The sequence below is a fragment of the Canis aureus genome, chromosome 27 (assembly GCF_053574225.1).
Source record: "Canis aureus isolate CA01 chromosome 27, VMU_Caureus_v.1.0, whole genome shotgun sequence".
In the NCBI taxonomy this organism is placed as follows: Eukaryota; Metazoa; Chordata; class Mammalia; order Carnivora; family Canidae; genus Canis; species Canis aureus.
In genome coordinates this window covers 21086359-21112227 of record NC_135637.1, presented here as the reverse complement: position 1 = coordinate 21112227, position 25869 = coordinate 21086359, and the positions used below count along the sequence as shown (strand labels likewise).

General features: G+C 50.7%; 1 protein-coding gene and 1 long non-coding RNA gene across 4 annotated transcripts in view; both read left to right on the top strand.

Moving 5' to 3' along the window:
- UBE3B (ubiquitin protein ligase E3B) overlaps positions 1 to 15690 on the top strand; it is a 53226-nt gene extending 37536 nt beyond the window's left edge. For all 3 annotated transcript variants that reach the window (XM_077876008.1, XM_077876009.1, XM_077876010.1), the window contains 9 exons: positions 1018 to 1194; positions 1322 to 1432; positions 3694 to 3831; positions 4149 to 4214; positions 6023 to 6081; positions 8688 to 8870; positions 9349 to 9460; positions 12312 to 12404; positions 13430 to 15690. In XM_077876008.1, the coding sequence (XP_077732134.1) occupies positions 1018 to 1194; positions 1322 to 1432; positions 3694 to 3831; positions 4149 to 4214; positions 6023 to 6081; positions 8688 to 8870; positions 9349 to 9460; positions 12312 to 12404; positions 13430 to 13621 (1131 nt within the window). In that variant the 3' untranslated portion in view covers positions 13622 to 15690. The remainder of the gene's footprint in view (positions 1 to 1017; positions 1195 to 1321; positions 1433 to 3693; positions 3832 to 4148; positions 4215 to 6022; positions 6082 to 8687; positions 8871 to 9348; positions 9461 to 12311; positions 12405 to 13429) is intronic.
- Positions 15691 to 20025: 4335 nt separating this feature from the next.
- LOC144300021 (uncharacterized) lies at positions 20026 to 24737 on the top strand. Its single transcript, XR_013366678.1, has 3 exons — positions 20026 to 22353; positions 23298 to 23456; positions 24593 to 24737. It is a non-coding gene; the product is annotated as an uncharacterized LOC144300021 (long non-coding RNA).
- The last annotated feature ends 1132 nt before the right edge of the window (positions 24738 to 25869 follow it).

Genomic DNA, 25869 nt, shown 5'->3' with positions numbered 1-25869 from the left:
CCTGCTTCTCCCTCTGCCTGTGTCTCTGCCTCTCTCTCTATGTGTCTCTCATGAATAGATGAATAAAATCTTTAAAAACAAAAACCTGAGCAGCTTTCTTACCAGCATCCACATGCCAGGAACATGTTAGGTAACAGAGACAGGTGCCTGAAGACCTCAACAGATTAGAATCGAGAGGCAGACTAAACAAGATGATTGAGTATAAGAACTCTTAAAGTCACGTCCTCCAGTTCTGCATGGGGGGAGCGACGACTGGGGGAGGTGCTAGATGGTTGTGTACCTCGAAGGTTGGCTGCTGGCTGCTAGCTGGGGACAGGGTATGTGCTGGGCTTCTCCCCACTGCCCCTGCCTCGTGCGAGCCCATCATCACTCCTGCACCCTTGTCCCTGCCATCCATTTGCTCTGCTGCCGACAAAGATCTTTCTGAGAGCCAGTCAGGTCTCTCCCTAATTGGACTCTTCTGTGGTTCCCTACTGCCCTCAGGTTTAGGGAATTCCTTAGTCAGGCTAAGGAATTTAGGACCCTAAATTCCTTAGCCTGACTCACCCAGGCCTTTTGTGATCTGGGGAAAGATACCAGGAGTTGAGGCATGAGGGGTACTTTTATTTTTCATCTCCCAGTGGTCTGATTTTTACCATGAGCTAAATAAGCTATTCTTTGCATTAAAGCAGAGAGGGTGGGGTCTTGTCCCAGTTACTTCTATCCTTTGTCTAATGACCAAGAGCTTGTCACAACACATCTTATCTGGTTTCCCTGTCTCAGTGCTCTGCATCGTCTCGAGGGAAGCCTCCCCTTGCAGCAGAGCAGTGGAGTCACATCCCCAAAATGAGTTCTCCTTTTAACAGGCTCATTTAAAAGCAAGTGAAAACTGCCCATCCCTGCGCCCCACATCCTGACTTGCGTGTTTAGTAATTACGCCAGGAAGGCTTCACAGGGGAGCTGGAGCCTTGGAGAGGCAGCTGTGAGTTTTGCAGAAGACCTCCTGCTCCTAACGGGCTGCCATTCTGCCCTCAACAGGACGGCTATGAGCAACTTCGGCAGCTCTCCCAGCATGCCATGAAGGGCGTGATCCGAGTGAAGTTCGTCAACGACCTTGGGGTGGACGAGGCAGGCATTGACCAGGATGGTGTTTTCAAGGAGTTCTTGGAGGAAATCATCAAGAGGGTATTCGACCCAGCACTCAATCTGTTCAAGGTATTTACGGGGAGCAGGAGTAGGGCTGACTGCAGGCAAATTCTCAGTGACAAATGAGAAGCAAAGGGCTGGGCTTGCTCATTATAAGCCATTTAACCTCCCCACCTCTGTCCATTCTTCCTTGCAGACAACCAGCGGGGACGAGAGGCTCTACCCCTCTCCCACGTCCTACATTCATGAGAACTACCTGCAGCTCTTCGAATTTGTGGGCAAGATGCTGGGAAAGGCCGTATATGAGGTAGGCATGTTCAAGCGTCACCCTGGAAGGGAAAACAAGGTGTTAGAAATCACTGTTACTTCGTGCATGTTGTCATGGCCAGGCCCAGCCATGTAGAAGACCTATCATTAGGATGGAGCCCAAGAGAGAGACCAGTACCCAAGATTACTGGACAGAAATACTGGGGGCTTCCCATGTGGTATGTCATCTCATCCTCTTGCCAGTCCTGTGGCCTGGCTGCAGTCCCATTTACCTGTGTGTAACAGAACTGAGGCTTCAAGAGAGGTCACTTGGCCAGAGCCTCAGTGCTAGTGAAGCAGTAGACCCCACCTTCAAACCCGGGCCAGCATGGTCCAGTTGTAGGAGGACAGCATTTTGTGGGGTGCAATAGTTGTTAGAAATGTTTTTAAATCTTTTGTTATTGGTATGAGTGCCTCAGAGCAAGCCACGGTGTCAGGGTGTTGCCTACGAGCCAGAACAGGACAGTAGGACAGAGCCCCCAGCTCCTGGTCGAGACTGGTCTTTCTCGGCTAGCTGTGTGACTGTGCACTCAGGTTGCTTTTATTTCTGTAGGCACTTGTTCTCCTCAGAGAAATTAGGGATCATAAAAGCTACATTATTACGTTGCTCTAGATAATGCGTGAGCTAATACTGGTAAGACACCTCCTGTGGTGTATCTTGTGGTCAGACCTCCTGACCTCAGTCTCACGCGGTCAGGGTGGCATGGACTTGTGTAGGCTCCGGGTAATGCCCACACAGCTCTTGGTCCATGTCCACTACAAGCCAAGCTGATGGAACTCCCACCTGGTAGCACTTGGTCCCTGCTCTAAGGGTCCTGCTTCCCAGGCAAGAAGTAAAGCTGCAGCAGGAGCTTGGGATCTTCACAGCTCCAGAACTACCTGAGCAGCACTCACCTCCCACCTATCACAAGCTCTGGGGAAGGCAGGCAGAGGCAGGGGTTGGGGGGCAAATGGAGGGAGGGAAGGAGACAGGGAGAGAGGCCATGTGGGGCAAGCATACTCATTCTCTCTGAATAAACATCCTCTAACCATGGCCTCAGACCCTGGCCAGGGTGCAGTCAGGTTCCCCATCTGTATCCCTGCCCAGGGTCTCTCAGGCTGCCTCCTGCCCTGGACTGTTTGGGGGTCCTGGACTCCTTTGCTGTGCTTTGCTTTCCGCATCTGCAAAATGGAAACCATTTCTCAATTGATTCCCACTTTTAAAAAAACTTCCCATGAGTATCTACCTGGCCATATGCCATATTTCTCTTTTAAACATGTAGCTGTGATATACCCAGAAGAGTTGGGCCAGCAAGGAAGCCTGACTTCATGGCTTCTGTGAATGTGCTCCACATTTCCTGGACCCGGTGTCTGTCTCCTCCCTCTCCAGCAGTAACAGCACAGAGAGAAATTAGGACATGCTGGGCCCAGAGTGAAGAGGAGCATGCATTAACTCATGTAACCCTTGTGATCCTCTGAGACAGGCCATCATCGAGCCTGAGCTCCTGTCCCTTCTAAATCTCTCTGACTTGCATACTTGTCCCCATCTAGAACAATCTGTCCATTCTCCCCAGTGTTATGCAGTGGTTTCTTGCTGTATTTCTGCTTTCTGTCTTTCTTCTCCAGTCCATTCTCCATGTCAAATACAAACCTGGCATTTCCCTGCCTAGAGCCCTCTTAGGGCTCTCCACTGCCCTCCAGATACAGTTCAGACTCTAGGAGGCTCAGGAGGCCCCTCCTGATCTGGCCCTACCTGACTCTTTGGCCTCATTCCTTGCACACTGTGCTATGGCTAGAAAGCTCTGTGTTCCCTCCCTGGGGCATGCCCATGGACCTTGCACGAGAGAGCTTGTACTCCTTACGTCTAGCTTAGATCGGTCTTTCTCCTGGAGGCTTCCTCCTGCTCTGTCTTCATGTGAGATCCTATGCTTTGTGTTCCTCTCCATCCTGCTCATTAAATCCTTAAAACTGGATAGCCGTGCTGGTCCCCATTTGCAGAGGAGAGAGCTGACATCCTGCAGCCAGGCAGCAGCGCAGCTGGGATTTGATCTCTGAGCTGTGCAACTCCAAAGCCTGTGCCCTTAACTGCTGTGCTGTGGTGTGCTGTGGAGGTACTTGAGTAAGTGGCGGGAGGTCCTGGTCTCCACATGGAAAGTTTAGGAAGCCCCTAGAGATGTGTCATTGGTGCCCTCGGATCCCCTCTGCAGCCTAAGCCACACCAACGAGGACACTGAGATGGGGTCCTGCGTGGCAGACAGCCAGCTTCTGTGTCTCCTCTCACAGGGAATTGTGGTAGACGTGCCCTTCGCATCCTTCTTCCTGAGCCAGCTGCTCGGGCACCACCACAGTATCTTCTATAGCTCTGTGGATGAGCTTCCTTCACTGGACTCCGAGTTCTATAAAAACCTCACGTCCATTAAGGTGAGTGTGGCATGGCAGAGGGCTTAGCTGCAGGTTGGCGTAAACTCAGTGAAGTGAAGGCCTCAGGGTTCTTGCGTTCTAGAAGGTAATCTCCTGCTATGCCACAGGGGCTGCTCTGTAGCCACTATAGGCCCCTATGTCCCCTTCTGGGCATTCCTACTTCTTCATGGTGACGAGTGGCCTTTCCCTTTGCTTCAGGCTGGGTGGCAGCCATAGCGGTCCTGCCCATGCAGCACTGTGTAGGACAGGAAGTGTTAAAGCTTTCAAGGATATGGCCTTCCTGGGTCCCAACACTTGCCTCTTCTCTGTTGCATTAGCGGTACGACGGGGACATCGCTGACCTGGGCCTGACTCTGTCATATGACGAGGACGTTATGGGTCAGGTAAGTTGGCCTCTATGGCAGAGCAATTTTTTGCTGCCCTCCACTGGCTTCCTGGTACCTGCCCCACTCTTGGTGTTTTCCCCGGAAGGTCTGCAAACCGAGGCTGGCGGTCCTTTTGTGTCTGGCTCCCTCGTCCATCCCCCTACTCCTGCCTCCCCAGCAAGGGGGGCAGGGGGCGTTCCCCCTTCTGTTCCCAATTGACCTGGCCTTTGCCTGCTTGGCCCTTGGAGAGCTCCCCACAGAGACCCTGCTTTGCTTAGATCGCACTTTAGGTCATTCCTGATGGAAGCTCTAATTCCCCATTTGTAACATTGCTTTTCGTTGCCATGGTGAGGATTAGCTGTCACACACCAAGGCTTGTGACTTGGAGAGGGGAAGAAGCCACCCGACAAGTGCCTCGAACAGAAACCAGTCCTTGCTCTTGCTTATCATAAAGAGCGGGGCAGGAAGAAAAGATCCTGGACACTGTGGTAGCAGAGAAGTCTCCTCCCATAGTTTTTGTCTTGGCTCTTCCCCAAAGTGCCCTCAGCACCCTCCAGTTATGTCCCAGCAAACACCTGCCTGAGCCTCCGTGCTTCTATAGCCTAAAGACTGGGAGAAACCCAACCTGGAGCTTCGTAGTGCAGAACTGGCTTCTTGGAGCCAAGCCTGCATCACTTCTGAGAGGTCACTCAGTCTCCCCGAGCCCCAATTCTCTTGTTTCACAAATGTACCTTGTGTGACTGGTACAAAAGTACCAGTGTGACTCTATGAATGCCTGCAGGCCCCACTCTCCAGAGAGCCCCTAGCACACTGGTGTGTGAACACTCTGAGGAGGAGCCTGTGAGGGAGGAATGTAGTGTAGCTGTGCTGACCTCCACCTTCCCCCAGTACACTTCTCCAAGTAATAGGACATGGACAAGGCACTCCCTGGAGCCCTTTGCAGGAAACACGAAGTAGGGGGCTTGCCAAATGCCCTTCCAGCTTTAAAATCCTCCAGTTGCCCCAAGGTGTTGCCAGCGGTGGGACTAGAGGCCATGATCACTCCTTTCTTCATCATTAGAGACCCAGGATATTCTATTAATAGAATTTCTGTTAAAATAAGCTTTAAAATTTTTCATTCTTTGATTTTTAGGTGACCCCCAGAAAGTCCTGAAGTTGAGGGAAAATGCTTGATTCTATGGTTTTCAAATTTTTAATCAGGTTTTGAACCTTCCTCCTGATAATTTTCTCTTTTGACAATAAAAATGTAAACTGCTAAATAATCACAGATTCAGCTATAAGATGAGCACAAAGATGAAGAAACCCATTTCAGTGGCAGTGCCAGGAGAACACCACTGTTAATATGTGGTTTGTTTTTCTTCAGACTTTTCTCCCTGGGCTTGTACATAATTTTTTTTTTGCAGAAATCATATCATACCATTAATGTTATTATATAATCTTTTTTCCTCACCTTCTCAGCAAATACACATTTTCATCATATTTTTGTAATAGCTGTACAACATTCCAGGGTACGATTGTACCAACATTTATTTAACCGTCATACTGTGCTCATAAATGCTAATATGGTCCCTTCCACAGCATCTTGAAGCCTCAGTACAAATGTCTCAATGAGGATCAAATGAGAAAAAAACCTTCCATATTGATTGTGCTAGGTCTGCTTGTTGATATTTAAGCCCTGGCTTCTTGTGAAAATGATTATTCCCAAACATGTTCCGTCTTCATTCTGTAGTTATTATGGACGTTGGCATCAGGCCCTTTCATCTTCAGGAAGCCTTATTTCCCCATTAGAATTCTCTCGAGTAATTGGTCCCCGTCTTCTCCCCCAGCTTGTTTGCCATGAACTGATTCCTGGAGGGAAGACCATTCCTGTTACGAATGAAAATAAGTGAGTATAGCAATTAGATTTTTAAGGTCAGCACTTGAAAAGACTTCATTCTGGTTCTCTGGTCTTACTTTGAGAATTTATTAAGATAGATTGAAGTAGAAAGAGGCCATAAATATCATAATGGAATTTACTGGTTACAGTTCATAGGCCAAAATTGTATTAAATTCGATTTGCAAAATAAGAATTGACAATTTATTTTTTGCAGCAGCACATCTAAGGTCAGAGGCACCCAGGCCACGGTGTTCCTAGGGATTTAATGACGGCTCGAGATGCAGACAAATGGATTCTGAGCCGCTCAAGCACGTAGTCCTGAACCCAGAGGGCACAGAGGCGGAAAGATACCTTGGAGGGGCAGATCATTCTGGAATGATAGCATGTGGCAGTTGTATAAAACACTGTTCTTGAGAAGACACAGTGATGAATTCAAATGCCACAGACAGGTCCTTAGACGTGGGGAGACTCTGAGGCCCGGCAGCCATTGTCACAGATAACAGGCTTTTAGAAATCTATCATAAATGTCAACCTCTTTGGTCCCGAGAAGCAAAACTCCTCAATGCACTGTCTCCACCTGCACTATTCTCACCTAATTAAAACAGTAGAACCTGGCATGAGGAGTAGATCTTGGCCCTTTTGTCAATCTATCAATCTTCTCCTGCCGCCAGGCTCAGCTGAGCATCTGAACTGTTAATCTGAGCATCACTCTCCCAGTGACAAGTGAGTGCTCAATCCCACCTGGTGAGTCATTTGGATCAGATGCACGTTGCAGCCTGGTGTTCCTGAACATCCTGCCCCTCTCGGCTCAGGTGGTTGGGTCAGCCTGCATGCTTGTGGAGCTTTTATTTAGACTGTCACTGTGGTCCAAAGAATAGGCCAGATTCTCCTCTTGGATGAAAGACACCAGTTTTGACTCCTGGCTACAGGGCATTAGTTGGACAACTGAGAAAAGAGCCGGGAGCTCAGGTTGGGAGGTGCTGCCTGGGGGTGTCAGAGGAGGGGCGTATCCTGTTGCTGCCTGCCGTGTGCCTAGAACCATCCCTTCAGAGAGCTTCTATAAGGTCTTGCATGTAAAATACCTTTCAGGATGTCTGGCCCAAAGAAGGGGGTATTAATAGATGAGAACAGTGAACGTCACCAGTGTCAGATATGTGACATGTCACATAGAGCCTGCCACCCCCAGATGGGCTGTGTTTTTGCTAGGCATGATGGCCTGAGGGTGATAGTAGAAGGGGCAAAGATCACAGCCGGAGGCAGCAGGTCATTGCAGCCTGTGCTGGAGTGAGACTCCCGTCCTGCCAGGAGACCTGTCTGGAAAGCTGCTTCACAAACTCTTAAACATTCTCAACAAAAAGCTTAGCATAAGAGCAAGGGGATTCAGTTGGACAGATGGACTTAAAAGGCCTTGAAATGCCAGTTCTGCCCTCTTTAGGGGTGATATATATATATTTTTAAAGATTTTATTTAGTTATTCATGAAAGACACAGAGAATGAGAGAGAAAGGGAGAGACACAGGCAGAGGGAGAAGCAGGCTCCATGCAGGGAGCCCGACGTGGGACTAGATCCCAGGTCTCCAGGATCATGCCCTGGGCTGAAGGCAGCACTAACCTGCTGAGCCACCCAGGCTGCCCTAGGGGTGATATTTGATCTGCACTTTCTGGGGGCCATTAAGTGGGGAAGGTTTTAATAAAATGCAACGGTATCAGCAACCTGCTTCAAAGCGTACATGACAGGAGTAGCAATAATGGAGAGAGAATCCTATTTAAGCATTTCAGTGTGCGAGTCTGCTGCCGAATCATTTTTTTAAATAGGCACATTTTCAAGGTCAGTAACTCAGATCTGAGCATTGTGGGGTAAAATTTTTATTTGGACTCTGCTAATTTGGGATTTGGGGAGTTATACCTGGGCTGGGCTCAGGTTCTTTGCTAAGAAATCAGCAATACTAGCCTGGCTAAAGGCTGGCTTTAACGTGTTTGAAAGGTTTGCATTGTATTATACAGTTGTAGATGAGGTTTTGGTGCTCAGGAAAGAAGGATCATCTGCTCGGAACCAGTGTTAGCACTCTTGACTTCCCCATTGAACCTAAATGTAAGCCAGCTGCATTTGGTCACAACTTCCAGCAGGCTTTTCATGGCTTGGAATCTTGGTCCATATTAGCAAGGCTTTGATTGAGGTTTCATCATGAAATCAGTTTTTTTCCACTTTAAAACTTATTGGAGGACTGAATTCTCTCTTAATCAGATGAAATTAAATAAAAGTCCAAAAAGCACCCTTTGTACTGAAGAAAAACCTTCTCTTTACCTGGAGAATATCTCAGTTGGGTTCTTGGTACAGTGGATTATTCCCTGATGTCTGACCCACCGGTTTTAGGGGAAGAGTGAATGAAGTAATGCCGTTGAATGCATGGTGCATACCACAGTGGCACCCAGCATGCCATTCAGAAAGGTTAGCTAGCATCACCATCATCATCAGCATCATAGCTCTGGTGAAACACCCTAGTACCACTTGTGTTTTTGTGAAGTGGTCCAGAAATGACTGGACTCCTCTTTCAGCCGCTGGTAACAGCCCAGCCTGACCTGTTAATTCCCATTGTTTTCTCCTGTCGGCAACAGGATTAGCTACATCCATCTGATGGCACATTTTCGGATGCACACTCAAATAAAAAACCAGACAGCTGCCCTCATTAGTGGATTCCGCTCCATTATCAAGCCCGAGTGGACCCGGATGTTCTCAACCCCTGAGCTACAGCGTCTCATCTCCGGTGACAATGCTGAGATTGATCTGGAAGATTTAAAGTAAGAAGCCAGTGAGGTGGGAGGTGGGGAGGTGAAATCTTGAGTCTCCTGGAAAGCAAACTGTTCCTTTGCTGGGCTCCTTTTGTTTCAGGAGCCCACCCCCAAGTGTATTCCTCCCAGATCACCAGGTGAATTGCTCTGGAATAAAAACTCAACCACTTATTTCCTGAGAGACATAGAAGTAGAGACTAAGCAGGTCTCAAGGAGTGCTGGGCTCTCCAGAGTTCCGGGAAATGGCAGCATAGGAGCTCCTGTTGGCTCCTACTCGGGAATAGCAGGGTCAGTTCTTGAGCTCCCCACTCACGTAGCTTCCAGGGATGTGGGTTATGAAGGCATGACCTTGTGTCTTTAAGAGAAGTCAGAAATCACCCTTGCCTGCCAGGGTTCGCTGTGCCACTTGTCTCAATTCCGTTGCTGCCTGGTTCTGTGAGCACTCATTGGAATGTGTGACTGAGCCCCTCGTCTGCACTGTTTTCAGGAAGCACACGGTGTACTACGGTGGATTTCACGGAAGTCACAGAGTCATCATCTGGCTCTGGGATATTCTGGCCTCCGACTTCACACCTGACGAGAGAGCAATGTTTCTGAAGGTATTTTATGTTACCTATATGTGTGTTCATAGATGTTCTCCTAAACCTAGAGGCCACTTGATGTAAGCATTTACATTGGGGGGAAAAACAAAATGATCAAGAGGACCTCATATCATCAGCATATACTTTCCCAGAGGCCACCCTACCTGGTAGGTCATGCAGCAAACAGACAGGCTCAAGGTGCAGCAGGAGGCTGCTGTGTAGCCCTCTGCTGAAACTAGCCTGCATGGGCCTGAGTCCATTGAGCTCAGCACTCTGCTTTCCCCTTCACTGATGCCAGCCTTGCTCATATCCCATTTTTTCCTTCCTGACAGAAGTAAATGGTGTTCATTACCTCGAAACACAGACAAGCAGAATTTTTTTAAGGTTTTTTTTTTGTTTTGTTTTGTTTTGTTTTGTTTTGTTTTAAGTAATCTCTACACCTAACATGGGGCTCAAACTTATAACCCCGAGATCAGGAGTCACATGCTCCACTGACTGAGCCAGCCAGGTGCCCCCAGACAAGCAAACTTTTGCACAGTCTCCATTCCTACCTTCCAGGGACTGCCTTTGTGTACCCCTTTCCTCAGTAGTGTGAAGCATGAACACATACAATGTGCCAAGAAAACATGCATGATTGAGTAGGCTGATAGCAATGTGTATTTTTGCAAACAGAGTGCAGCCACTCTGTTAACCAGTTAACCAGTTCCTTCATACCAGTGTCTTTAAGGTTGTAAAAGTTCAAAACATTTCACCAATGCCACCGTGTTGGTGCCCATTCCTGACATTGACAAAACATCTTACAGGACCCTGGATGACATATATACTTGTCTGTGTATGTGTTACCTACCTGTGTATTTTTATAAAGATGGAATCATCACTTGGCCACCTGCTCTTCTATTTGGTATTTTATCATGAATGTGTCACCATATTCTGGGAGTAAATTTAAGTGCCTTGAAATATTTTCCTTTGGACATTTGGGTTTCTAGAATGGTCTTCAGTGACCTTGGTTGTTAAAACAACACAAACAATATCACCACCAGTTGAAATGGCAGTAGGTTTTGTTTCTCTTTGGATTTTCATTCTGAGGAGAGGTCATTCCCATCAAGGAGGCCCCCCACTCACAGATGCAGCAATTCCTGGGTCATCCCTACAGGTTTTAAAGGACTTGGGGTAGGCAGGTGGACGTAATTCCAGAAATTGATTCTTAAGAGAATCAATTCCATTTTTCCAGCAGTGCCTCTTGTATAGGCAAAACCCTCCCTGCAGCCTGTAAAACTGCACTCACCCTGCCCCTCCTAGAAAGAAGAGAGAGCCAGTGTCTCCTGTGTACCGTCTTTCCCACACAGCAGGCATGTTTGTGTCTCTGGATAGCTGGTAGCCAGACCTGCGGTTCCTTCAGACAGGCCCCAGCGTCAGGTGGAAGACACAAGTTTTATACAGGAGTGGGCCTGACTATGCATTCTTTAGATGTAACAATAGCAGATGGCAGCTTCCTATGCCCTCTGTTCTTCCTGTCCCAGGAGAGTGAAAGCACTACTCCTTCCATTGACCAGCTGTGGCTTGTGGCATGCAGTAGGTCTGAGCAGCCTCAATTGGGATAGGCACTGGCTCTGCTGGCTCTGTCATCCTTAAAATAGAGCGTATCGGGCAGCCCGGGTGGCTCAATGGTTTAGCACTGTCTTCAGCCTGGAGCTCAGCTCCAGGTTGTGATCCTGGAGACCGGAGATCGAGTCCCACATCAGGCTCCCTGCATGGAGCCTGCTTCTCCCTCTGCCTGTGTTTCTGCCTCTCTGTCTCTGTGTGTCTCTCATGAATAATAAATAAAATCTTAAAAAAAAAAAAAAAACGAATCACACGCTTCCCTGGAGTAATTAGATGAGGCCAGGTCCCAGAACACTCAGCACAGTGCTCAGCCCTGCCTTCTTAATAGGAGCTGCTGCTGTGCTTTGGCTGGTGGGAGATAAAATGTACTAGATAGTAACATCAATACTTTGTATAAAAGTGGTTTTTGAAACCTGTTAAAATGCGTTTTGAAACCTATTTGGATGCCCTCAGGATTCTCACTGCCATTTAGAACACAGTTTAAATGGTAGTATTTATGTTAAGACCCAAACACTCAGCTTGCCGTGGAGTTTTGAAGCACAGCCTAGTGTGAGTAGTGGGTCCATGCATCCCTTGGAAAAGGGACAGCCTTTTTCAGCTGATGTTCAGTTCTAAAAAGTAAATGGTTTATCACTTGGATTTCTAAATTGTTCCGATTCCTCTATGCAGACATGAGCTATCATGTGTGAGGAAATAACAGATGCTGCCATCTGAAAGGTGCAAGGCATCCCAAGAGTCTAGCAAGGGAGCATGGCTGGCTGCCCACAGGCCCTATTCCGGGTGCTGGGTGTGTTGGTGTGCCCCTCAGCCTTGCAGGCGCTGGAGACTGGGTTGTTGTCCACATGCTGAGGCCCCAGGAGCCAGGTTCACAGAAACTGCTCTGTGAAGCTGGCAGGCCAGGTCAGGGGAATGCACCTGCACACCCTCTCTCCTGTGCCAAGTCTCCCTACCCCCAGTGCTTGCGTGCATGGTATCTCTCTAAGCAGGGACCTGCATGCCAGTCCCACAGGAGATCAGTTCCCTGGACCTCTTCAGCTGCACCTTCTCCACACACACCAGTGACTGGTCACATCCACTGGTGGGGTTTTCATGGGTTTTAACCTTCAAGAGCCATGCCCTTAAGAGAGACGTGAGATGTGTACCAGTTGTCACCCTCCTGTCATACCGTGACTGGAGAAAGCAAAAGAAAATGTGGCTCGCCTGCAAGGAGCCTGTTGCTGAGGGAACGAGACCCCCACTCTGTCCCCCTACCTGCTTTGCGTTGCAGTTTGTGACCAGCTGCTCCAGGCCCCCGCTCCTGGGATTTGCCTACCTCAAGCCTCCTTTCTCCATCCGCTGTGTCGAAGTGTCAGATGATCAGGTACTGCCACTACTGGGGGACATCAGCTGCTCTTGGGGCTGGTTTGCTGTGCCCCCTGGCTGGAGCCTTCACCCAGTCTGTGTCCACAGGGCAGGGTGGGGCACCTTCTAGGCGAGAAGGTTCCACAGTCCTCCAGCCAGGGGAACAGTTGGTCCCGTAGAGGATGACCCGGGCTACTCGGGGGCCTCAGTCCTCTCAGAAGGCCCTTTCTCTTGACTCCCTCAGGAAAGGTACCTGGGGTGGTTTTAGTAGCTGATGGGCTGGCCTGGGCTCCAGGTCTGAGAGGCTGTGTGGGAGAGTGATACGGACACTGGCTCAGGAGTGGGGCAGGTGCAAAGCTTGAGTGCCAGCCCTCCACCTGCTGCTCCTTCATGTCTGGCCAGCCACTTCATTTCCTCACCTGTAAGGGAGAACAAATGGCTCGGGTTATCATACGTTGTGGAAGGGGTGCTCGAATAGTAGCCATTGTTAAAAATGTCTCAGCCCCTCTCCCCCTCCTGCAAAAACCCAGCAGCCTCTGAGCCTAGCTGCCTTTCAGGATGCTGCAGCCTGGGCTCCGGGTCCCTGATGTGACTCTGGATAACCCTCAGCCCCCTTACTTAAGGAAGGCTGCCCCATATTATAGTCTGCTGTGGGCTACGGCATTTGCAAGAGGCAATGGGAGGCTGCATTTAGATGTGTTTTTGTACCTAAAGTATGTTTGCAGTAGTCTGGCTCTTTGAAAATTGGTTAACCAATAACTGGCAGTTATCCAGAAGGCCCCCTTTCTGAGCACTTAGCTAACACAGCAGTCCCCCATGCAGGCCTGGGCCGCTGGGGCTGCTTCTGTGCACTCACCACTCAAGACCAGTTGTCTTCCCTTTGTGGGCTGGCCTCAGGCAGCTAGGGGCACACTCACCGGCCCGGTGTTCTGCTCAGCCCCGAAGGCTAGCCAGGTCCTCCCCTGGGTCGCCCACTTTGGCTCCCAAGCCAGGTGCCTCCCAAGCCAGGTGCCTCCCAACCAAGGCTGTGGTGTGTGCTTACAGGACACTGGGGACACCCTGGGCAGTGTCCTCCGGGGCTTCTTCACCATCCGCAAGCGGGAGCCAGGTGGCCGGCTGCCCACCTCCTCCACCTGCTTCAACCTGCTCAAGCTGCCCAACTACAGCAAGAAGAGCGTTCTCCGGGAGAAGTTGAGGTACGCCATCAGCATGAACACGGGCTTCGAACTCTCCTAGCCCTCACTCCCATCACCTTCCCTGGCTGGCTCCTGGGAGCCCAGGAACCTTCAGCTCCAGGGGGACAGCGTCGCCCTGGGAGTGGGTGACCAACAAGCCAGGTGACCTCTTACTCTCTATAGCCATGAGACTCCCCTGTGGCCTCAACAACTTGGGACGCACGTGACGACTACATAGCATTCTCCAGGTGACACTGATGGGAAGGGTGTTGAGAATAAACCTCCAGGTTTCACCAGCGCTGGTCCTTTTCTCCTGCTTTCTGGGGCCTAAAGCCCAGGCCAGTGACCACAGAGAGCCTTCTCCTCTTGATAGTTTGGTTTTCTGGTGAGTCTTTTCTTTCCTTAACTTTCTGAATGAGCTGTGCGTGAACAAGTCCCAGGAACTCCAAGGGTCCAGAGCAGTTTTCATGATTCGGTCCTAAATGCACAAAGCCCACTACGGGCGAGATGCTCTCCTTCCGTCTCTGAAAACTCTTTACTCAGGTAAGGGCTGGCCAAGCCTCTATGCACTCGACAAAGTCTCTGCCTCTGTCCCGTCTGCAGCGGCCTCTCTCCACATAGTCAGGCTCACCTGCTCCCCAGGGAAGCAGAGGTGCCTGCCAGGAAGCCTGTGGAGCCCAGGAAGTTTGGGGCACTGCCCCCACCTTGAAACCACGCATTCCACACTCGGCAGTGTCTCCTCCCGTCTCACCTCAGAAGCTCTGAGTCCTCAGCAGGCTGAGCTGCCAGGAGGCCTCCACTGGCTTGATCCCGTCTCGTCTGTTCACATTGGCACTCTGGCTTTGGGGAAAAAAAAAAAACCCACTGGCCCTTAAAAGCAGGTCCGTTTCCAGTGGGTGCTGGCTCTTCCCTAAAGCCTGCTGATTCCTAAGGGGGCAGCTGCCTTCCTCCCCTGCTTGTTTGCCCTGCTCATTGTTTAGTAAGGAACAAACACTAGCCGAGTCACCCAGCCCGGCCGGGCATTGGCTTTCCTCTGTTGATGGGAAAATCCTGAGAAACTTGGGTCTTGCCACTCATTTTTCCTCAGCATGGGGCACCAGGAGCCCTTCATACTTACAGAAGCTCAAAGGGCCGAGGAGACTCTGGGTTAGGTTTTTTGGGGTTTTGGTTTTTTTTACTTCATTTTCTCTTCCAACCCATTGTGCTCCTTTGCCCTCATTTTTCCCCCTTATCATGAGAACATTATCCTAGATCCAGGGAATTGAGACAGAGGCCGTGTCTGTGGTCTATGTTGACAGCCATCACCCCTCGCCCTCCCATCAAGTTCCTCCTGCATCCCCAAGATCAAAGCCAGGAGTACCTGGTCCCTCCTCTGTTCTGTGGAGCCGGCTGGGGGTGTGTGCAGCTTTCTACCGAGCAGCAAAGCACCCTCCGGCAAAAATCTTCATGTTGGTGGCAAAGTGGGTGAAACTGATCTCCATGGCTTCCCATCAGAGGGTTGCAGCTGGGTGCCATGTCCTGCCCAGGTTGCAGCCTGGCTCTAGTAGGGTCCCCAGGCTTCTGGAAAACAGAGTTTATGTTTTACTTTGATGGAAAGATGACACGGAATTTAAAGACAGACAGGAATTTGTTATTTAAAATTTGTCAGCAGCCTCTGATTCTATGAATTTGCCACTTTAAATACTCGACTCCTTTGAAGACCTCCTCTGAGGACCTCCTCTGAGCATGTGTGTGTGCTCATGCACGCACTGAGCAGGTTTGTACATTTGTGCTGGGGCCCAGATGACTGTCAGCCTGCACAAAGACATTTGCTTCTGTCTTGACCCTGATGGCCTGAGGATCCGCCAGTGTGGGGCTATGGAGAGAGCGGTTGCTAAGTTCTGACATCAACTTTATTTGTTCTTTCAACAAGGAGAGGTGTGGTTTGTAATTTCTTTAAATTTTTCTCTTCAGCTGGAAATATTGCACTAAAACACTGAATCTGTACTTTATGGTTGGTGTTCATTGACACCTTGATGGCTCTTGATGGCTCTAAAAAGTTGTGGGGTGGTTTTTGTTTTGTTTTTGTTCATAGATAACCTAGGGATTAAAACGTGATCAACGGCTTTATTAAATTTGTACTTCAGCACATGATGGCTGTGTTTTGCTTTTTATCCGGAGAAGGAGCGCTTTACGACCATGTGCCTGGGTTGCTCATGAGGGGCCACCTGCTTGGAGCTCATGGGGCATGTAGGCTTCCAAGGTGGAAAGAAGATGCAAAGGATAACATAGCAGATACCTGAGTCTCGCCGGCGAAGCAGGGTTAGTAACTGTCGACAATGTTCTGTTTGCTTCCAATTCTGCTTTGAGAGGTAACACGTTTCAGCTAAAGCTAAGGTCCTCTCCAGCACCACCCAGGCAGGCCCTTGTCCTTCTCACCTCCTTCCCAGCGGCAGCCCAGATTTGTGTTTTACAGTCATGGGTACAGCCAATAGATGTGTGTTCATTGAAAACCATCCACGACTCAAGCAGACGAAGGCAGATTTTACAGCCACTTCGGAGTCTCTTGGGCTTTGCTTCATCACTGTGGATCATAGCCCTGTGTCATTCTCTGCAGCCCACACTTATGCTCAGTAGAAAACCCATCTCAAACTGGCTTGTTTTTCCAGCTTCACCTCAGGTAGCTTTTCCCCTCATCCTCCTATGAGTTCTCACCCCTGCTTCTTCTTCCTCTGGCTTGGAGTCCCCGGAGGGTTGGAGAAGGAGAAGGCTGGCCTACTGAAATCCTGGGACTCGGCAAAGAAGTCTTAAAAACCTGACAGCCCTTTTATACGAGTCAAAATGCCTGGGCATCTGGGGAATTCGTGGGTGCTGGGTCTTCCCACACGGAGCGTTTATACCACCAAATGGGAAGAATACTGTCAACCTCCCCCAAATATTTTGGTAGTGTTCAGTGAGAGACTCCCACCTATAAAATCTAAAGCCTCTTTCTGTGACATTTTGGCCTTTACAAGTTATCACAGCAAAGAGAAAGTTTTTATAACCAGGGAAAACAAGTGGGTTTTTAAAAATTATTTAAATGAAGACAATTTTAGTACACTGACAGAACTAGCAAGTGCCTAGGAATATTGAGGTGGATCACAGTTGGAGGAAGACTGGTCCCCACCATGTCTCTGACTGCAGCCAAGTTACCAGCCCATCTGTCCTATTGACTTAGCAAATGTCGCGCTGCTAAAAGTGTGTGGCAGGGTTATGGGCAGATGGGTTATCTCTAAGGTTAGCTAACCTGCAGTAGAGCCAGGACTCCTTAGGCCTTAGACTTATTTCCTGGATCCATAAGAATAGTTAAAGACCTGAAAAGTGATTCGTTTGGTGCACTTTTTCAAGAAGCCGAGCAAGAGCTCAGGACCACAGGGACACACCCAAACCCTCACTTTCTGGCTCAGTCCCGGGGTCGGCCTCTGCATGTGCCTCCTGAGAATCTCAGTGCCCACTTCAGGGGGTGCGGGGATTAAGTGGAACGATGTGTGACATGCACCCTACTCAGTTCCTGGCACCAGGTCAGTCCTTTTCCCACATCTGCTCACCCTGCACTAGAAGAAGACGGAGCTGACCGTGGCCCATCAGTCAGGCCCTGACCTGGGGCAGCCCTGGTGGCACAGCAGTTTTGTGCCACCTGCAGCCCGGGGTGTCATCCTGGAGACCCAGGATCGAGTCCCACATCGAGCTCCCTGCATGGAGCCTGCTTCTCCCTCTGCCTGTGTCTCTTCTCTTCTCTCTCTCTCTCTCTCCCCCTCCTCTCTCTCTGTCTCATGAATAAATAAAATCTTTTAAAAAATAAAAAATAAATTTTAAAGTTAAAAAAAATCAGGCCCTGGCCTAACCTCCAGTAGCTTCTGCCACCCACAGTCCCAGCAGGGTGGCGAGAAATCCCATGGAGAAGTCTCTCCAAGATCTCCCTCTGGAACTTCTGCAGGATGGCGGAAAGGCACACTCCCACCCCACGCTGCCAGTGGGGAATTGGCCGGAACATTTCCAGGCTCACGTGCCCTCCAGCCACCTCACACACACACACTCACGAGCCCTAGACGGGATCCTTGGGCCTCTCTTACTTCAGAGTCAGAGTGAAGTCGCTTGCTCGTTATGATCATGAGAGCTAATATTTGTTGCAAGCTCATGCTCTCATGGCAACTGGTTCTGGAGCCTAAGCCCTCAGGGCTTTGAGGGCACGGAACAGTGCAGACATGGAGCCTCTGGAACTGGGTTCGCACCCCAGCACTGCCGCTCACTCGCCGTGAGGCCGGCAATAAGGCCCTTGGCATCTCTGAGCTGCCCTTCCCTCTTCTGTACATTAGGAGTAGCAGTTGCCACGATGCAGCGTGGCCTGGAGCACCCCAGCCTTTGCCGGGCCCTCTGTGGACAGTGATTCGTGGCTGGTGTAACTGTTGTCATATTTTTTCCTGGAGACCTAGCCAATGTCCTCTCTGGAATTATTTTTGTTTTTCAGAGTCCTTGCAAGGAGGCATCCATAGGTGTTAGCAGGACATCCTGAAGGCCGCCTGCTGGGCTTCACCCTCTGCCCTGGGTTGTTGGCTCCCTCGCCTGGGTCCTCGCCATGTCCTGAGCTCCCATCACACACTTTGCCCAGTCTCTCCCTGCACCTGGGACCAGCACCCACATTCCTTTTGTTGTTTTCCCAGCCCTTGGCAGTTAGGTGGTCTCTGAGCCATAGGGAGACTCAAAGACTTGGGTGGACCGGGATGGGACCTGTGTTGTCTTACAGACCCTCCACCAAGAGAGCATGACAGAAAACCCAGTGACAGCAGGAGGAATCCCACAAGATGTGCCCTGCTTCTCTGACCCTAAGGAGGCCTGCAGAGGAAATCAAAATCCAAGCTTCCCAAACATCCGCATGCCCACGAGTCACCAGGAAGATCCTGATTCAGCAGGCCCAGGGGTGCCCAGGGCCCTGCATCCCTGACAGCTTTGCACTACAACAGAGACCGCACTTAGGAGCAAAGGTTGGAGCACGTCGTCTGCCAGGGCCCGGTGTTCAGGCAGGTGGGGTAAGACCCTGAGCCTGGCATCAAAAACTGGTTCGAGTCAGCTGAGTGACTCTAGGCAAGTTTCCAACTCCTGGAGCCTTCTTTCCTCATCAGTGAGAATACTCCCAGTATTCATGACCCTCCTGATTACCTCACAGACAGCTTGGGGCTGTGCGGTCACACGGACCTGGGCACCAAGCCTAGCCCCACCTCCCACTGGCCGAGGGGGCTTCAACCCTCCCAGCCTCGCTGTCGTCTGAAAACTGGGCGTAAGTCCCACCCTAAAAAGCGTCTCTGGTAATGGGACAAGCATTACTTGGGGGTCATAAGAGGGGTCATCCATGTTTAGGGGGAGGGGGCCATAAGAATGCGTTCCTTTATTTTCGCCTGGAAAGAGGGTTTGCACTTCCGAGATGGCAGGGAGGCATCTGGGATGGAAGAGGCAGCCAGGCGTAGGGTGAGGTGCTAAGCAGTGGGAGTCCCATCACGTCGCCCACTAAGGACAGGAATGAGGCTGTCCCACCACGGCTGGGAGTGGCGTAGCTGCTCATTGGCCACAAGCAGAGCACGGCGCCCAGCCTTCCACACCACTGAGCCTAAAGGTGATGGGGGTGGGGACTGGCACATGACAGAGTGACACTTTGTCCTATTGATATGGTGCCCGCTCTGGGCACCTGTACCAGATATTGGGCTCCATGACCCTCTCCCCACAGAGGCTGGCCCCCAACCTTGTGTCCCCCCAGGGACTCTGCCAGGAAGGAAGCGTCCCCCAGGGTGGGGCGGTTGTCACCAGCACACGTGACCCCCGATGGGCCTGGGAGTTGGTGGGTGTTGCAGCCGGGAGCCAGCCCAGGTAGCCAGGTTGTCAGGGTGTTCAGGCCTGCTTCTGTCCACCCACAAGTAGACCCACAGGCTGTGCCGGGTGCTGGAGGCCTAGCCGGGAAGAATGCGGCCCCCGCTGCCCTACAGAGCTCACGATCCGGTTGGGGAAGAGGCATATCTAAACCAAGGAAGAGATATCTGAGCATGTACTGTGATGGCTCCACTCCCGCGGTGCAGCACTGTTAGGGTGCCCACTTCACAGCTGGACAAACAGATTCGGAGACGACGAGACTTGTCCTAGGCCCTAGAGTCCGTAAGTGGCAGACCCAAGATTCGAACCCTGATTTGCCGCACTCCAAAGCGCTTAAGCAAAGTGTAAGCAGACAGAAGAGGAGTGGGAGAGCCTTCTACACAACGGGCTCAAGATTGAGCAAAGCCCCGGGGCCGTTCTGTCCCTCCTGCATCTGATGCTCATCCCTGTCCCATCTACCCTTGAGGGCACTGCTGAAAACAGAATTGCACCCCTTTGCAGATAAGGCCCTATAACATCTTTAAGGACTCACTGAGGATCCCAGAGCTCTAGTCTCCCTGCGTCCTGGCAAAACTGGGACAGGTGAGTCTGCAGAACAGCACTGTCCCCAGCTACACAGGTAAAAAGCTGAGTTGGGTTGAGAGTATACCTGGGCGAAAGGTGACCCGCTCTGGGGGCAGACTGTGGGAGTTTCAGGAGCCCCACCACTTCCTTAGTTCATTGCTCCTCTCCCAACAAGCTGGGCCCCTGTCCTCACCAGTTGGGCCAGAGACCCAGGGAGGACGTGGTCAGTGCCCTTCCATTTGGGACTGGGGTGTCTATGAAGGCCTTGCCCCTCAGCCCTCAAACCAGCTTAATAAGGACAGTGAGCTTGCCACTGCTTCCGCAGCAATGGCCAGAGTTCCTTGGTCTTCCTTCTGGGTTGGCTGTAACCATGGCCCCCGGTGAACAAGCTGGTGTCTTGTCCCACAGATTCACACCATGACACTGGGAGTTGGGAACTGCCCACCTCCAGCTGCCATCAGGAGCTTTCCTATCAGCGAGGGTTCTTGAGCTGCAGGCAACAGAAGCCAGGCTCTGCCTTATGTAGACTGAGAAGGGATTTACCGGTAGGTTTTGAGGATGGAAGAACCAGAGCTGAGCCAGAGCGGGAGCCAGGGCAGTTCTGAGTCAGAGAGAGCAGACCTCAGCTGAGCCTCTTCGGGACGCGCGGCAGGAATGGCTCGGCCCCAGTCAGGAGCCCATCCTTGCTCCAATCATGCCAGCATTCTTCAGGGAAAGAAAAAAGATTGAGCAAGGCGCAGATGTCATTCTTTCGTGTACTCATTCAGTAAATGTTGTCAGGCACCTGCTGTGTGCCAAGTACTAACCAAGCACTAGGATACGGTCGGCTTTGGGAGAGACAGGCACTAATAGGAAACCCATCAGATCATTTCCAGTGTGTTGAAAACAAGACAGCGACCCCCGTGGAGATTGTATCCCACTGGGAAAAGTAAACCCCAAAGGGAATTGAGGCACGGCTATGAAGAGAAGAGACCGGATGAGGGGTCCCCAAACATAGCGAATATCCACGAGATGGTTCCTGCCATTTTTAGGACTTCAAAAGCCTGCTCAGTACCCAGGGCAGTGGCAAGGACTCGGGGTCTGGAAGTAGACTAGACTTCGTATCTGGTCCCAGCTACTTCCTTACCATGGCCCCTATGGGGCAAGTCGCCTAACTTTTGCAAGCTTGCAAAGCAATGATAATTCTTCCCATGTTGGGTTGCTGTGAGGTCAAATGAATTCAGCCATGTCCCACGCCTGGCATATAATGAATACTCCATTTACTTCCCAGACCAAATACTCAGTCATGCCCTGGGTATGGAGTACGGGGATGTGAGTGTGCAAGGTGGGTGGCCAAGCCAGGTCCTTGAGGTTGGGGGCTATGCCTGCTGAGCCTCCAACATATCCATCACAGCTTTATTTTTTTTTAAGATTTGTTTATTTATTTGAGAGAGGAAGAGAGAGCATGTAAGCAGGGGGAGGGGCAGAGGGAGAGAGAGAGAGAATCTCAAGCAGACTTCCCACTGAGCAGGGAGCCCAGAAGGCGACTCAATCACATGACCCTGAGATCAGGACCTGAGCCGAAATCAAGAGTCAGACTAAGCCACCCAGGCAACCCCAGCTTTATTATTTTTTAAGGTAGATTGTTGAGTTTAGATTTTTTTTCTTTTCAGTAATTGCTACACCCAAGTGGATTTTGAACCTATAACCCTGAGATCAAATCACGAGTCACATGCTCTACCGACTGAGCCCAGCCATTACAGCTTTAACGTGATTTATTCCTTCCTCCTTCTAGATAAGATTTATTAAGGTAGCTAACTGCCTGAGAACTGCCCCTGCTTCCTTGAACCACCCCCCAAAGCACCCAATACAAGCTAAAGAAATCCTCCTCTAGGGGTATCTGGTTGAGCATCTGCCTTTGGCTCAGGGCGTGATCCCTGGGTCCTGGAATCGAGTCCTGCATCAGGCTCCCCAGAGGGAGCCTGCTTCTCCCTCTGCCTGTGTCTCTGCCTCTCTCTCTCTGTGTCTCTCATGAATAAATAAATAAGATCTTTAAAAAAAGAAAAATCCTCCTCCTGAAACACCCCCACATTTCCCTGGGTGTGTGTGCTCTCTCCTTGCAACAACAGTCTGACATTGTTCAACTATGGGTGCGTTCTTAGCGGTCTTTGGTGGGAGGGCATCGTAAACCATAAACTCAAAATGTTTCCCTAAATGAAGTGTTTGCTTCCACCAAATGCAGCGGTGCAGGGAGAACTGGACCTGGTGCCTAGCATAGCAGGAAGGAAGCACCGCCAGAGAGGACTGAGAGAAGATGTGGCTTCTAGAATGACAGCCCCTGGCCGTAGGACAGCTGCCTGCTGGCAGGAGGAGGTGGGGGGACGATAGTGCCAGAGGCTGGGGTGGGCTGGAAATGAGAGGTGTCACACTATTTCTCACCAGCTTTAATCTGAACTTTGCATGCTTTAATGTGAAATGTAATTACAGATTCTGAATTATGGTGGCGAGCTCATCAGGGCTGACTCATCAATTAGTCAGATTTATAAGTATTTGGTTCTCAGAGATCTATGACCCTGATGCGTCACCTCAAAGCTCTGGGAAATCTGTCCTGCCAGTTGGCCCTCTTGAGGGACCGTGGGGTTGAGAGAGCCACTTTTAGAGCCGGCTTGGAGGGACGGTCTGACCACGCTCAGACAGCTTGGAGACTATATACCTGCCTCTAGAGTCCCTACTCTTTGAAATCTGTGAGGGCCTTGGCCCAGGAATCCCAAAATGTCCATTACACACCCTTTGTTCCACTACTTCCATCGGAAACCATGCTAGGTATCACTAATGGATTACCAACACCCTCTGCTGGATCTGGACCCAGCCTCCGGCTCCTTCCAGGCAGCCCCTTCCAATCACCCAGCATTGGTGCTTCTCTCCCTGGGATAAGCCCTCCCACTGTCCCTGCAGAACATAGTCGGGAAAGGAAGCTGGACTTGGAGACAGAAGGCCCGGGATAAGTGCTGGTTTTGCCACCTGCTGACTGTGGCACGCTGGACTCCATCACTTTACCAGATAGGGTGCCAGTCTGTCCCAGTGAAGGTGGGGTGATAATCCATGGTGAAGATCCATATAACGAAATAGATGTCAATGTCCTCTGTCTATTCTCAAACCCCATACAAGTTAAAGATGCAGCAACCAACAGAGGAGAAAGAAGGACGCCGGCATCCCGAGCATCCTGTGAAAAGCTGGCATGACTATCTCCCCCCCAACCCCGGACCCAATCCTCAGTGGGGCCAGGGTCAGTTTTCTTCCCTCCTCTCTTGCCCTAGAACGGAAGCCAAGCATCCACGTTCAGACTGCACAGGAGCTGCACTCCAGATAGCCATCTGGCTTAGATAACAACCAGGGGCATGTCCTGCAGGCTTCTAGACTTTGGAGGGGCCCCATGGCTCTGGCAGCCTCCCCTGGCTCCAAACACCCCAAGAGAGGTAGATGATTTATGACAGGCCTGGCAAGCAATTGTCAGTTTCTCTTCTCTTTTGCACTCATGTTTGTTACACAAGTAAGCCTCTGTCAAATCCAACCCAAATATGTTGTCAAAAAAAAAAAACAAAACAAAACAAATGAAAGTGAAAGTTAAAATCACCCATAATCCCATGATTTAGAGGGTTTTTTTTTTAAAAAAAGATTTTATTTATTCATGAGAGACACACCGAGAGAGGCAGAGACACAGGCAGAGGGAGAAGCAGGCTCTCTGTGGGGAGCTTGATGTGGGACTTGAACCCGGGACCCCAGGATCACGCCCTGAGCCAAAGGCAGATGCTCAACCAGGTGCCCCTAGAGGTATTTTTAACACATGGAACAGATCCTTGCATATTTTTTCCCATGGTGTATATACACCACACATTTCTTTTTCAGGAATTAGGTCATTCTATACTATACCATTTTATAACTTTTTTTTTCACTTAAGAGATGTTGAACAGTTTTCCATAGTCATAAATACACAGACACCATCAATTTCAGTAGTTTTGTGTTTCTTACAGCCCCTTATTGTTAAACATTTTCCTTATTTGACAATTTACTCCCTATTGTGGGACACCTTTTCCAGTTTTTCATGGTAATGAGCAGCACTGGTGTGAAAAAATCCTGCTGGTTCCACCGATGTATCTGTTGCCTTTGGAAAAATTCTCGGACACGGACTGGCCAGGCCATGATGACGCACATTTCTAGGGCTTCGTAGGCACTGCCCTATTGCTCTCCCGAAAAGTCGTACCTGTCTCTGATCCCCCAGCGGTGGAGAGACCGTGTCTCTCTCTCCCCGCTGAAGCCTGGAGGTGGAGAGAGTCACAGGCTGAGAAATCTCTCCAGCTGCCAGGCCCTGCAGCCGGACCCGGGGGTCCTCAGGATCAAGCCCTTCCTCTCCCCCTAGGCAACCCGGAGCACCCGAGACAGGCCATGGCCAGGAGGGGGCAGGGTCCTGGTGCCACCTGGCGCAGCCATCGCAGACCCTGACCCCCTCCTTCCCACGTATGTGCCCGGATGCCTTTTCTGGAGGCGGGCTGCCCACACCTTGTGACGGGACAGCGAGCTTTTGAGCTATCACCCACCTTATTTCCCTCTACAGCTCCTACGGAGTTAACAGATGTACGCACGTCTGAGGCAGTCATGCGGCAAGAGACTTTGGGTCCAATCCTTCCCGTTCTGACAGTGTGTAATCGAGGTGAAGCCATAAATTTTATAAACAAGAATAAACGACCCTTAGCAACATATGTCTGCTCGACCCTTCCAAGGTGATCGTAAATAAAGGCCCCTGCTTGCGGGGGGAGGGACGTGGGTGCTGCAGATGGCCAGTGATGAGGGCTGAAGGATCTGTGCCTTGGGAGCATCTGGTGGGGGACAGGTCACCCCATCACCCCTAGGTCCTGAGGCAGCTGGACGCCTTTCTGCCATTTATTCAATCATTTCTCTAGGCCACTTTTGCCCCTCTGCCCCCTGAACCGGTGCCTGCTTCTCACCCTTCCCCAGAGAGGTAGCTTGCAGCAGGGCCAGTAGGGTCCCTTCCCCTGAGGTTTAGGGTACCCTCTCTCATCTCCACCCCTACTTCACTGTCAATCACACCCCCCCCTCCACAGGAACTCGGAGACTGGGGCTCTTGTCTCAGCTCTGCTGCTGTCCACAGACAGACCCCCAGGCAGCGTGAGTCACTGTGGAGAGGTAAGAACATGCTGGAGGCAGATCCAAGTTCAAATCTGAGTTTGGCCTCTTGTTTGCTGCAGGACACTGGCCAAAGGGCTCTCTCCCTGTGCCTCAGTTTCTGTGTCTGCACCTGAAACAAAGCTACTAGTATCTACCCAAGGGGCCCGTTGAGGGGGAGGAGTAGTACGTGCTTAGTGCACACGGAAGTTTCTCTCCTATTGCTCAATAGAGTATTCCTCCCATCACATCTGCCCAGCAGATCCTGTGTCATTCTGAGCAAGTGACCCCACCTCTCTGAGCCTCACTGTCCTTACCTGAGAAACGGAGAATATGTGCACAGACTTCAGCGGGTTCTGAGAAGTCAGACGCGTTAACTATGGCATCGGGGCACACCTGAGCATGTGGCCGAGTGCTGAGTAAATGTTAGTCGTGGTGTTGAGGGTGTAGAACCCTGATTCTAAGCCCAGCTCCGCCTCCTAGAGCCGTGTGACCTTGAGAAAGCCATTTCTCTGCTCCGGGCTGGCTTTCACCTGTAATTCAGAGACAACAGAGATGTTACTAGGACCACTTTCATGGGCTGTTAGAAGAATTAAATGGGGACGCCTGAGTGGCTCAGTGGTTGAGTGTCTGCCTTTGGCTCAGGGTGTGATCCCGGAGACCCGGGATGGAGTCCCACTTCGGGCTCCCTGCATGGAGCCTGCTTCT